Source organism: Cebus imitator, unplaced genomic scaffold (assembly GCF_001604975.1).
Source record: "Cebus imitator isolate Cc_AM_T3 unplaced genomic scaffold, Cebus_imitator-1.0 Scaffold66, whole genome shotgun sequence".
Lineage (NCBI taxonomy): Eukaryota > Metazoa > Chordata > Mammalia > Primates > Cebidae > Cebus > Cebus imitator.
The window spans coordinates 6,055,373-6,067,350 of record NW_016107381.1 but is presented as its reverse complement, the minus strand read 5'-3'; the positions used below and the strand labels follow the sequence as shown (position 1 = coordinate 6,067,350).

The 11,978-nt window shown below is 41.3% G+C and overlaps 1 protein-coding gene across 2 annotated transcripts in view; it reads right to left on the bottom strand.

Moving 5' to 3' along the window:
• Positions 1-456: 456 nt before the first annotated feature.
• ZFP1 (ZFP1 zinc finger protein) overlaps positions 457-11,978 on the bottom strand; it is a 25,534-nt gene continuing 14,012 nt past the window's right edge. Inside the window, exons 3-4 of one of the 2 annotated variants that reach the window (XM_017530575.2) lie at positions 5,691-5,817; positions 457-3,279 (exon numbers count right to left, since the gene is read on the bottom strand). In XM_017530575.2, the coding sequence (XP_017386064.1) occupies positions 2,198-3,279; positions 5,691-5,817 (1,209 nt within the window). In that variant the 3' untranslated portion in view covers positions 457-2,197. The remainder of the gene's footprint in view (positions 3,280-5,690; positions 5,818-11,978) is intronic. The other variant, XM_017530576.2, reaches the window with a different exon arrangement.

The following is an 11,978-nucleotide window of genomic DNA, read 5'->3' as shown; positions in this document are numbered from 1 at the left end:
GGGAGACAACAGGTTCCTGGTACTGCTGTCTCCAGATACCTTACCATCCGCTGTTTCTTCCCTTAACCCTTCTCTCATTCTCCAAGTCATCCTTTCATATGGGCCTAATTCAGTTTACTAATCGAGCCCTCACTGATATAGCTGGTGAGGTCTACAGGTTAAAAATGGAAGGAATTCTATTCACTAGGCCCATAAAATCATATACAAAGACATACATATATAAGGGTTTATCTTTATTTTACAAAATTTGCTTCTCTCTCTCTCTCTCTCTCTCTCTCTCTCTCACACACACACTCCCCTCTCTCTCTCACACACACTCCCTCTCTCTCTCCCCCTCTCCCTCCTCCCCCCCTCCCCTTCCCTCCCTTCTCCCCTCTTGCTTTCCTCATTTGACCTAGAGGAGTTTGGAGTTTGCTCCCACACATTCTTCTCAAGGAAATACCATTCAGCCATGGGATGTTTTTACCACAATTTATTCATCCATTCCCTTACTGACCTTTTTTTTTTTTTTTTTTTGGTCCTTACCAAAAAATACAATATGCATTAGTAAACATATAATCTTAAGTACTGGCACTTTTTTTCCTTAGGGATAGATTCCCAGGAGATTCCTAGGTTGAAGAGTATATAAATATTAAAACACAAAGCCACACTGTTTTCCAAGGAGGCTGTAACAATTTACATTTCTAATAGCAGCGTCTGAAAATAACTTTTTCCCCTGCTTCTTTGTGAGTAGGCAAGATGACAGCTTAGACAAAAACTTACTGGGCTATGGATGTTCGGTTTAAATTTGTTCAGAAAATCACGGAAATTCATATATTGTCACAGCACATCAATGACTTCCAAAAATAATCTTTAAAAGCCAGTTTTTGGTTGCCATTTATAACTCCCAATATGTGACTTGGGATTGATAGGGAAAGGCTGAACTTGAAAATCTGAAATCAAGTCTATAATAGCATTTGAGTTATAAAAAAAATTCTTGTTAATATATGGAGAGACCACTGAAAAATCTGACTTTAATCAAGTGTAAACATGTAAAGGAAAGGTAATAACTTACACTAAGTCATGTTCCAATGGGAAATGTTTTAGGTTGGCAATAGTGAAACTCAAGGAAGTAGAAATGCCTCCTTTAAACAACAAAATACTGTAAAAATTCATTCCTAAAGGGGGTTATACACATGAAAAATTTAAAAAGCAATGAAACAGTTGACGTTATTTAAAATAATTTTTCCTGTAAAGTCTCTGAAATGTATCATTTGTGAACTATAGGAGCATCCTACCATTTTTGCTAGACAATTTATGAATTAAGGAAAGAAAAAAACAGGTGGTTTCTGTTACACAGTATTTTGGTAATAGACATGCATCTGTATGCAGATATCCCACTGGAAAATAAGAGCATAATGAATGGGAATATTGTCTTTACATGGCAAACTCTTACTCTGTGGTACATACTGAGTAGTACGGCCCACGTCTGCCTCCTTCATGCTATAGATCAATTATTTCACATTTGCATATTTGTGTAAATAATGCTTCTAGAAAATCTTCAGCAAACCCGAAGCAGGTAAAACTTCAACATTGTCTTATGTTTCGTAAGAGGCAGCTCAAGAACAATGTTCATACCAATTTACATATGCCAGCAAGCAGTAGGGAAAGACATAGGTTCCATGCCACTTTAAATCTGTTACACATTTCATGTGGAATATATACTGGATTGTAAAGATACTGAAAAACACATGTGATATTTAGTATGGAAAATCTTGTTATGTCCTAATTACCGCAGAGGACAAGAATTTCAAATTCCCAGTGATTATGCTAAATTTACATGTGCAGATCTAAAACATACAACTTGTTTTGTGGCATACCCACATATTACCACTAAATTCATAAGATACTGTTTGTATATCTCTTATGCTGCTGTCTACAATACTCAATTCATTCAAGATTTTAAAGAGCTCATTGTAGTACAACTGGGTATGGCTATTTACAACTGGATATATTCTGATACGTATTCTTCAAGCTGGGTATCACATGTAACTTCCAGTATAATGTTCTCATGGGAGCCTATTTTTCATACATTTTTGAGTTGAGAGATTGCATCTCAGTGTGAATTCCCATGTTCCCTCAATATTTTCATGAGGATTTTCACCCATGTGAAGAGTTCTGGCAGGAGGGTTTTCCACAGTACAACCTGGTTGGAATTTCAGGGTTTATCCGCGATATGAACTCGCTGATGGACACTGAGTCGGGACTTCCTGCTAAAGGCCTTCCCACATTCAGAACACTCATATGGTTTCTCACCTGTGTGGATTCGCAAATGTAATCGAAGAGTTGACCTCTGGCTGAAAGTTTTGCCACATTCAGTACATTCGTAGGGTTTCTCTCCTGTATGAGTTCTCATGTGTATAATGAGTTGTGAGTTCTGGATAAAGGATTTTCCACATTCACTGCACTCATAGCGTTTCTCCCCTGTGTGAATCTTCTGATGTATGATAAGGTTTGACTTCTTGAAGAAGGTTTTTGCACATTCGTTACACTCATAGGGTCGCTCTCCTGTATGAATTCTCTGGTGTGTGGTAAGTTCAAACTTTTGGGCAAATGTCTTTCCACATTCACTGCATTCATAGGGCTTCTTCTCCATATGTGCTCTCTGATGTACAATGAGGTTTGACTGGTGGGTGAAAGCTTTTCCACATTCAGGACATTCAAAGGGTTTCTCCCCAGTGTGAATTCTCTGATGTTTGATGAGGTTGGCCTTATGGGAGAAGGTTTTTTTACATACATTACATTCATATGGTTTTTCTCCGGTATGTATTCTCTTATGACTAATGAGGAGTGACTTAAAGGAGAAAGCCTTGTCACAGTATGTACAAATGAAAGGTTGAACCAAATTTTTTATTTTCTGATGTTTAAAAATGGCTGATTTATGACTGAGGGCTTTTCCGCTTTTATTGTATTCAGAATATCCTACTCCAGGGTGGGTTTTCTCTTGCTTCAGGTAGAGAAGTGCTTTTCCAAATTCATTACACTCATCAGTTTGCTTTCTTGCATAGCTTCTATTACTATTAAGCAAGTCTGAATTATATTTCAAGGTTTTTTCATATAAGTCATATTTATAGGGTACTTGTCTTAAAGAAACAAAGTCTGTGTTCAGATTAAGTGTTTTTCCAAAGAGATCACCTCTTTCCTCCATTGGGGTTTGGTTCTTAAGAATTATAAATTGCCTCGGCTGCTGGTCTGGATTCCTGTGGTCTCTCTCCATCTGGTCGTCAGCCTTCCACACCTCTAGGATAGAGCACAATGAAAAGAACCTTGTCAACACCTCTGCTGTAATGTTACAGAATGGGAAGTCTTCACAGGTCTTCTATCACAGGGCTGACTCTTAAGTTTGGGACCAAGTCTCCCAATATTAAAAAATTCCCAGGCTGGGTACAGTGGCTCACACCTGTAATCCTAGAACTCTGGGAGGCTGAGGCGGGGGGTCACAAGGGCAGGAGATAAGAGACCATCCTGGCTAACATGGTGAAATCCCGTCTCTACTAAAAGTATAAAAATTAGCTGGGTGTGGTGGCACATGCCTATAGTCCCAGCTACTTGGGAGATGGAGGCAGGAGAATCACTTGAACCCAGAAGGGGGAAGTTGCAGTGAGCCGGGATTCTGCCACTGCACTCCAGCCTGGACCACAGAGCGAGACTCTCTCAAAAAAATAAAAAATTACCAGCGCAAATGTTTCCTTTCAAACTTGGAAACAGAAAGATAATAATAGCTTGTGGTTTAAAAACAAAACCAAACCAAATGAATACAAGTAGCACTGCCAGATGAGAAAATAACCTTAAACTGGGTAGAGCAGGTGAAATAAGACAAAACAGAACACAAATAATATGAGAAGGCTGGCAATTCCAGGGATGGAGATTCACAGTGTTCTTAAGGATACGGTGCAGTTAGCACAGAGACCAAGAAAGTAAGTAGATGAGGGAGTTAAGGGGAAATACCTAAGCAGATCTCTAGAGTAATAGTACGATTTGCTAAACTCAGACTACTGTGGTAGAACCTGCACCACTCTGCATGCTTCTAAGCTTTTCCCCTTTTTTCTTCTGTTCATCTTTACCAAAATGATTTCCAGAAAGCAGCACTTCTCATGGGTCTGCAGTGACAACCATATAGCAGAGCTGTAAATCTCTAAGTCAGACTGTTGAAAATGGTTGGTAAAAATCCAGAAATACATATTCTCTAAGAAATATACAACCCTTAGATCATTGACTGTTGCTGGTTTTATTGCTTTTTTTTTTCTACTGAAGTTGTTGGGACAGCGAACGTGTTTTCACTATCATATCCTACTTTTTTTCCATTCCTATTATTTATTTTGCAATAGGGTCTCCCTCTGTTGCTCAGGCTAGAGTGCAGTGGCACAATCATAGCTCACTGCAGCCTTGACCTCCTAGGCTCAAGGGATCCTCTCAACATTACAGGCATGAGCCACCGGACCCAGCCTACTTTTAATGCGTTCAGAATCTTAAGGATCCGGTTACACAGACTCATTAAGAAGTCACACAACAGATGTTGGCAAGGCTAAAATACACGGTTGGTTGGAATTTAAATTTGTTCAACCACTGTGGAAAACAATCTGAAGATTTCTCAAAGAATTCAGAACTACCCTTTGACCCAGCAATCCCATTACTGGGTATATATCCAAAAGAAAACCATCTAACCAGGAACGGTGGTTCATGCCTGTAATCCCAGCACTTTAGGAGGCTGAGGCAGGAGGAACACTTGAGGTCAGGAGTTCTTTTGTTTTTCAGATGGAGTCTCTGTTGCCCAGGCTGGAGTGCAATGGCATGATCTCGGCTTACAGCAACCTCTGCCTCCTGGGTCACTGAGATTACAGGCACATGCCACCATGCCCTGCTTATTTTGTATTTTCAGTAGAGATGGGGTTTTACCACGTTGGTCGTGCTGGTTTTGAACTCCTGACCTCAGGTGAGCCAGCCGCCTTGGCCTCCCAGAGGGCTAGAATTACAAGCACAAGCCACAATGCCCGGCCTGAGGTCAGGAGTTCTACAGAGAACTTGTCTTTACAAAAGTAAAAAATAATTAGCAGGTCATGGTGGTGTGTGTCTGTGGTCTCAGCTACTCAAGGCTAAGGTGGGAAGGGTTCAAATATAAGAGGCAAATACCTGTAAGGTTAAACAGGAAAAAAAAAGGTACGCAAGGAGAGATGGATATTTGGAGGTATGATTCAGAGACTTGAGGTACAGAGCATCTGTCCTCAGCTACGTTTGAAACTGTTTGAAAAACAGTTTCCTGAAAAGTATTTCATAGGTACTGAGCTGCTCATAATCCCCTGGATATTCATTCCCCTGGCTTCTGATTCTCCCTTTCTCCTGTCATATCTCACCTAAAATGTTCTGAATTGACAACTCTGCTACCCAAAACTCTTCTCATTGCTCCAACTTGAAAATCACATATGGCTTGACAGCAATTTACTAATGAGACATAGCTCCTCACTACTTGGACTTCAAAAGCCTTGAAAGAAAGAAAAGGAGATGGAGCTTCAAAGGCTGCACGATCTCACAGGTTTAACACCTGAAGACTTAGGCCAAAAACATTTAGTAATTTGGAAGTTCATAATTTCTGGTCACTGAGACAGGACATTAACACCTCTAGGCAGTGAGCTGTACCTGAAAACTGTCCTTACCCACTGAAAGTAAGTTGCTGTAATTCTCCAGCATCACATCCATGTATAGGATCCTCTGAGAGGGGTCCAGTTGCTCCCATTCCTCCTGGGTAAAGTCCACAGTCACATCCGTGAATGAAACTGATCCCTGAAAGGGCACATTGTTACTCATCCTAAGATGATCATTTGGTATAGAAAGAATGGATGAAAACTTTACAAGTCATTCACCATGGAAATTAACACCAACGATCCATCTTGTTCACTGCTTTGTTCACTTCTTCCAAAATAGATTTTTACAAACAACTGGGATTCGTTCAGATTCCCCTATAGCTCTGGCACTGTCCTATTTGATAGGTATCTCAAAACACTGTTGGTCAGGTCAAGTAGTTCATGCTTGTAACCCCAGCACTTTGGAAGGCTGAGGTGGGTGGATCACCTGAGGTCAGGAGTTCAAGACCACCCTGGCCAACGTGGTGAAATCCTGCCTCTACTAAAAATACAAAAAGGTAGACAGACGTGGTAGCACATGCCTGTAGTCCCAGTTACTTGGGGGGCTGAGGCAGGACAACTGCTTCAACCCGGGAGGCAGAGGCTGCAGTGAGCCGAGACTGCACCACGGTACTCCAGCCTGTGCAACAGAGTAAAATTCTGTCTCAAAAAATAAATGGCTGTTTCTGCTCTCAAGATGTGTACTGTGTGCCAAGCACATTAGATATTCAGTGTTACCAGTATGGTGATAAAGCTCACATAGGCATTATTTCTGTGATACTGAAGAGTTAACTTTGCCTAATTAAAGGCAGAAAATAAACTTCGAACTATAAAATACCAGGTACAAGTAAGGATTTCCATCCCTTCATCCCCCCCGTTCAAGCCATAAAAGTGGTAGAAAAAAATTTTTTTTTAAATATATGGTTGGATTCAGGACAGACACAGCTGAAGAAATGATTAGTCAAAAGATGTCAGCAAATATCTGGACTGTAACGCAGAATGTACATTAAAGAGCCTAAAAGAAAGATAGACAAGCTAAAATGGTCTAATACAATTGCAGCAGGAGTCCCAGGAGGAGGGACAAGATGCAGTGGAAACAGTATTTGAAGAGATAATAGCTGAGAATTTCCCAGCATAGCTCTCACCAGGCTATAGTTTTAAACTCCACCAACCCCAAGTACGCTAAGTGCATAAAATAAAAAAAAACACTCCAGCCTGTAACAAAACTGATTTAAAACCTCAGAGGAGGCCAGGTCCAGTGGCTCACGCCTGTAATCCCATCACTTTGGGAGGCCGGGGCGGGCGCGCAGATCATAAGGTCAGGAGTTCAAGGTCAACATGGTAAAAACCCATGTCGCTACTAAAAATACAAAAAATCAGCTGGACATGGTGGCGGGTGGCTGTAATCCCGCTTCTTGGGAGGCTGAGGCAGGAGAATTGCTTGAACCTGGGAGGTGGAGGTTACAGTGAGCTGAGATCGCCCCACTGCACTCTAGCCCAGGTGACAGCAAGACTCTTGTCTTGGAAAAAAGAGGTGCTGCCTTTGGAGGCACAAAAAACCTGACAGCTGATTTCTCAACATAGACAATTAAACAATGGAGATCAGAAGACAAATCTTCAAAGCGCTAAAAATACCTAGAATGAGTTGACAAACTTTTTCTATAAAGGGTCAAGTAAATAATTTTTTTTCAGGCTACATGTAGTGTCTGCTAATACTAACCAACTTGGCTGTGATACCACAAAAACAAGCACGGGCAACATGTCAACAAATAGGCGTGGCTGCATTCCAATAAAATTTGATTTATGGAAGCTAAAATTTGAGTTTCATATTTTCACAGCACAACATACTCTCTTGGTATTTTCCCCCAACCATTAAAACCTGTTCTTAGCTTCTGGATCATAGAAAAATAAGGTGGCAGCCCATTTGGACAGTGTGTCAGAATTTGATACCCCTGACCTAGAACAATGACTAGTACATAGCAGATGTCATACATTAGGCATTGTTGATACTATTAAAAGATGTACCAAACCCGAAATTAAGCCCAGCAAGAATCAGATGTGCAAAAAGAGCAACGGCAAACCAGAAAATCATTAGAACAATGCAAATATGGAAAGGAAGTATTAAACTAATTTTTGGGTGTCATCAACTTAGAAGTTGTGGCAGGAAGAAGGTACCATGTTTGGAAGAAATATTCTGATTAAATTTTGTTTAAAATAGGCACGTACTGAAAAAGTAATACCTTGAAAAGGGTGGAAATGTATATATTATGACAGAAAAGCAGATAAACTCGGTAATCAAAATTTACATGGGATAAATGTCTGTTAAAAGACTAAGATCTTCAGGGTTTTAAAAACCCATATATAATTTNAGAAGGAAAAGCAGATAAACTCGGTAATCAAAATTTACATGGGATAAATGTCTGTTAAAAGACTAAGATCTTCAGGGTTTTAAAAACCCATATATAATTTTTACAAGAGGCAAACTTTAAAAACAATACAAACTTCAATGACCCAGCGATAATATAAATAACAAAGCCTGAAAACGCCACAGAAAGCTATCACAGGAGCATCAGTTATTCAACGGAATTCAAAAAAAATGCACATAACATAACCCCAAATTCCACATAATCCTGTTCATGCATATAAAAGTACCTAAAGCATGGGTACACCCAGAGAAAACATACTGGTTATCTCTATGATACAAAGACAGGCTTTAAGGATAAAATTTTAAGATCGAGTCAGGTGACATAAAACAGTGCTGGTGCCGTGTCTAATGCCTATAATCCCAGCACTTTGGGAGGCTGAGGCAGGAGAACCGCTTGAGCCCCTGAGTTTGAGACCAGCCTAGGCTACGTGGTGAGACCCTGTCTCTACAACAACAACAACAAAAACCTAGGTGGTGGTTGTGATGCACATCTGTAGTCCCAGCTACATGGGAGGTTGAGGTAGGAAAACAGCTTGGGCCTTGAAGGTCAAGGCTGCAGTGAGCAGTTATGCCAATGCACCTCAGCCTTGGTGACACAGCAAGACGCTGTTTCAACAAAAAAGGCCAGTGAGGTGGCTCACATCTGTAATCCCAGCACTTTAGGAGGCTGAGGCGGGTGGATCACCCAAGGTCAGGAGTTTGAGACTGGCCTGGCCAACGTGGAGAAACGCAGTCTCTACTAAAAATACAAAAATTAGCCGGGCATGGTGGTACCCACCTGCAGTCCCAACTACTAGGGAGGTTAAGGCAGTGGAATCGCTTGAACCCAGGAGGCAAAGGTTGAAGTAAGTGAGAGAGATTGTGCCACTACACTACTACAAGCCAGCCTGGAGACAGAGCAAGACTCTGTCTCAAAAAAACAAAAGCATGCTGGGGACGGCAGATCCTCATATGATACAGATAGTAAGAGACAAAATTAATGTATGAATTTTGTAACAAAAAATATTACATTTTAATACATTTAAAATGTAATAAGTAATATAAATTTTAAAACCACAGCTATATAAAAGAATGAAAGTGTATCCTTTACAGCAACTTGGATGCAGGTGGAGGGCATTAAACCAAGTGAATTAACATGAAGAGAAATCCAAATAGCACACATCCTCACTTGTAAGTGGGAGCTAAACTCTGAGTACTCATGGATGTAAAGATGGTAACAGCAGACACTGGGGTCTACTGGTAGGGAAAGGAAGGGACAAGGGCAGAAACTATTGGGTACTATCCTCACTATATGGTGACAGGATCAATCATACCCCAAATGTCAGCATCATGAAAAACATCTATGTAACCAATCTGCACATGTACCCTAAATTTAAGTTGAAATTATATTTTAAAAAATCTTCAATATACCCAACGTGGAAGCAAATACATCAAAATGTTAAGTACTGACAGCAAAATAGGTTGATAATTAGGTTGAACCACACTTGCACCAGATGCTAACGCCTGTAATCAAAGCACTTTGGGACCCAATGCAGGTAGGTCACTTAAGGTCAGGAGTTTAAGATCCGCCTGGGCAACAGGGCGAGACCCCATCTCTCAAAAAAAATACAAAAACTGGCTGGGCACAGTGGCTTACACCTGTATTCCCTGCACTTTGGGAGCCCGGGGTGGGTGGATCATGAGATAAGGGGTTCGAGACCAGCTTGGCCAAAATGGTGAAACCCATGTCTCTACTAAAAATACAAAAAATTAGCTGGGCGTGGTGGCGTAGGTACCAGCTGGCCTGTAGTACCAGCTGCTCGGGAGGCTTGAATTGCAGAATTGCTTGAATCCAGGAGGCGGAGGTTGCATGAGCAAAGATCGCACCCCTGCACTCCAGCCTGGGGGACAGAGCAAGACTCCATCTCAAAATAAAAACAACAACTTAGCCAGGTACCTGTAGTCCCAGCTACATGGGCGACTGAGGTGAGAGGATTGCTTCAGCCAAGGAGGTCCAAGCTGCAGTGAGCTGACGTTGCATTGCACCACTGCACTCCAGCCTGGGTAACAAAGAGACCCTATCTCAAAAAAAAAAAAAAAAGTTGAACCCTATTGAAGTTACTTTAAATTGTTTTAATACACAAAAATATTTCATAAAGTTTAACCTAATATGCTTTATTTGTATTTCTGTGAAATAAATCTTAAAATCTACCAGGCAAAATGGAAGAAAAAAATTCCTAAGGAAATTTCAGAACACTGTGTGCAAAGAGAAAGCCTGTGAGTTTCAGACCACAGGTTACAAGTAAGTAGACTGAAAGCCTTCAGACCTGTTGACTACACCAGAAAGCTATCTTTAAAATTGTCAGAGAGGCAAACAAAACTGGAAAAAATAAAATAATTAATTGCAAGCACAGGAGAACAATCACTGTAGGGCTACAATTACTCAAAGGCATGTTCATGAGGGGAGCCACGCATTTACAATGATGCTGAACCATGGCACAGAAAACCAAGCCCAAGCAGAAATGAGTGTTGTTGGCAAGGCACGGTGGCTCACACATGTAAGCCCAGCACTTCGAGGGGCTGAGGCGGGGTGGGTGGGTGCGGGGGGATCACTTGCAACCAGGAGTTCGAGACCAGCCTGACCAACATGGAGAAATAGAAAAATTAGCTGGGTGTGATGGCAGACTAAATTTTAATTAATTAATTAATTAAAAACTGGTGTTTGGGTCTGTAAAGCAGCTGGGATCTGGAGGCAATGCTATGATTTGAATATTTTTGTCCCTTCTAACAAATCATGTTGCAACTTAATCCCCAGTTAAGTATTGGGAGGTGTGGCCTCTGAGAGGTGATTGAGCCATGGAGGCTCCTCCCCTTGTGAATGGGATTAGGTGCCCTTCTAAAGGGTCTTGATAAAAGGAGTTCATCTGCTTTTTTTTTTTTTGCCCTTTTGCTTCCTGCCATGCAAGGACACAGCATTCGTCCCCTCTGAACAATGCAGCATTTAAAGTGCCATCTTAGAAGAGACCAGGCCTTCACCAGCATCTTGAGCTTGGATCTCAGCTTCTAGAACTGTAAGAAAATAAATTTTTCTTTCTTTTTTTTTGTGAGACACAGTCTCGCTTTTTCACCTAGGCTGGAGTGACATGATCTTGGCTCACCACAGTCTCCACCTTCCAGGTTCAAGCAATTCTCATGCCTCAGCCACCCAAGTAGCTGGGGTTACAGGCACGTGCCACCATACCTGGATAATTTTTGTATTTTTAGTGCAGATGGGGTTTTGCCATGTTGGCCAGACTGGTCTCAAACTCCTGGCCTCATGTGATTCATGCACGTTGGCCTCTCAAAGTGCTAGGTATGAGCCACCTTGCCCAGCCAAGAAAATAAATTTCTGTTCTTTACAAATTACCCAGTCTTGAGTATTCACAGCAGCACAAAACAGACTAAGACACAGGGTGATGGAGCTAAGGGAGCCATAGAGAAGAAGCCTTAACATTCTGCATAAAAACTCACCTCAGATCTTTGGCTAGTTCCTAAGAAGTGTAGGTAGAGGGCAGGCCTCCAAGAGAATTAGTAGCAACAACTGGGAGATTGAGAGGTGAGTAGAGATTTCAGAGGCTGCATGGTGCTGAGGAGCTGGGATCGTCTGAAACCAGCAAGATAGAGATACTGGCAAACAGTTGAAATGCCAGAAAAGCCATGCCCTAGAAGGATGATCCATACCCTCGGAGAAAGGAATATGAGCAAACCGATACAGACCCGCACCTGCAAACCTTAAAACATGTCCCAACAGGATCAGAATAATCTGCCAATAATTTAGCTATCTGGCAGACAACATTTAACGTTTTTTAGAAGGAGCTCTGTATCATACATGTCCAGCACACAAAACTGCTAGACATGGGAAAAAGCAAAACCAGGGC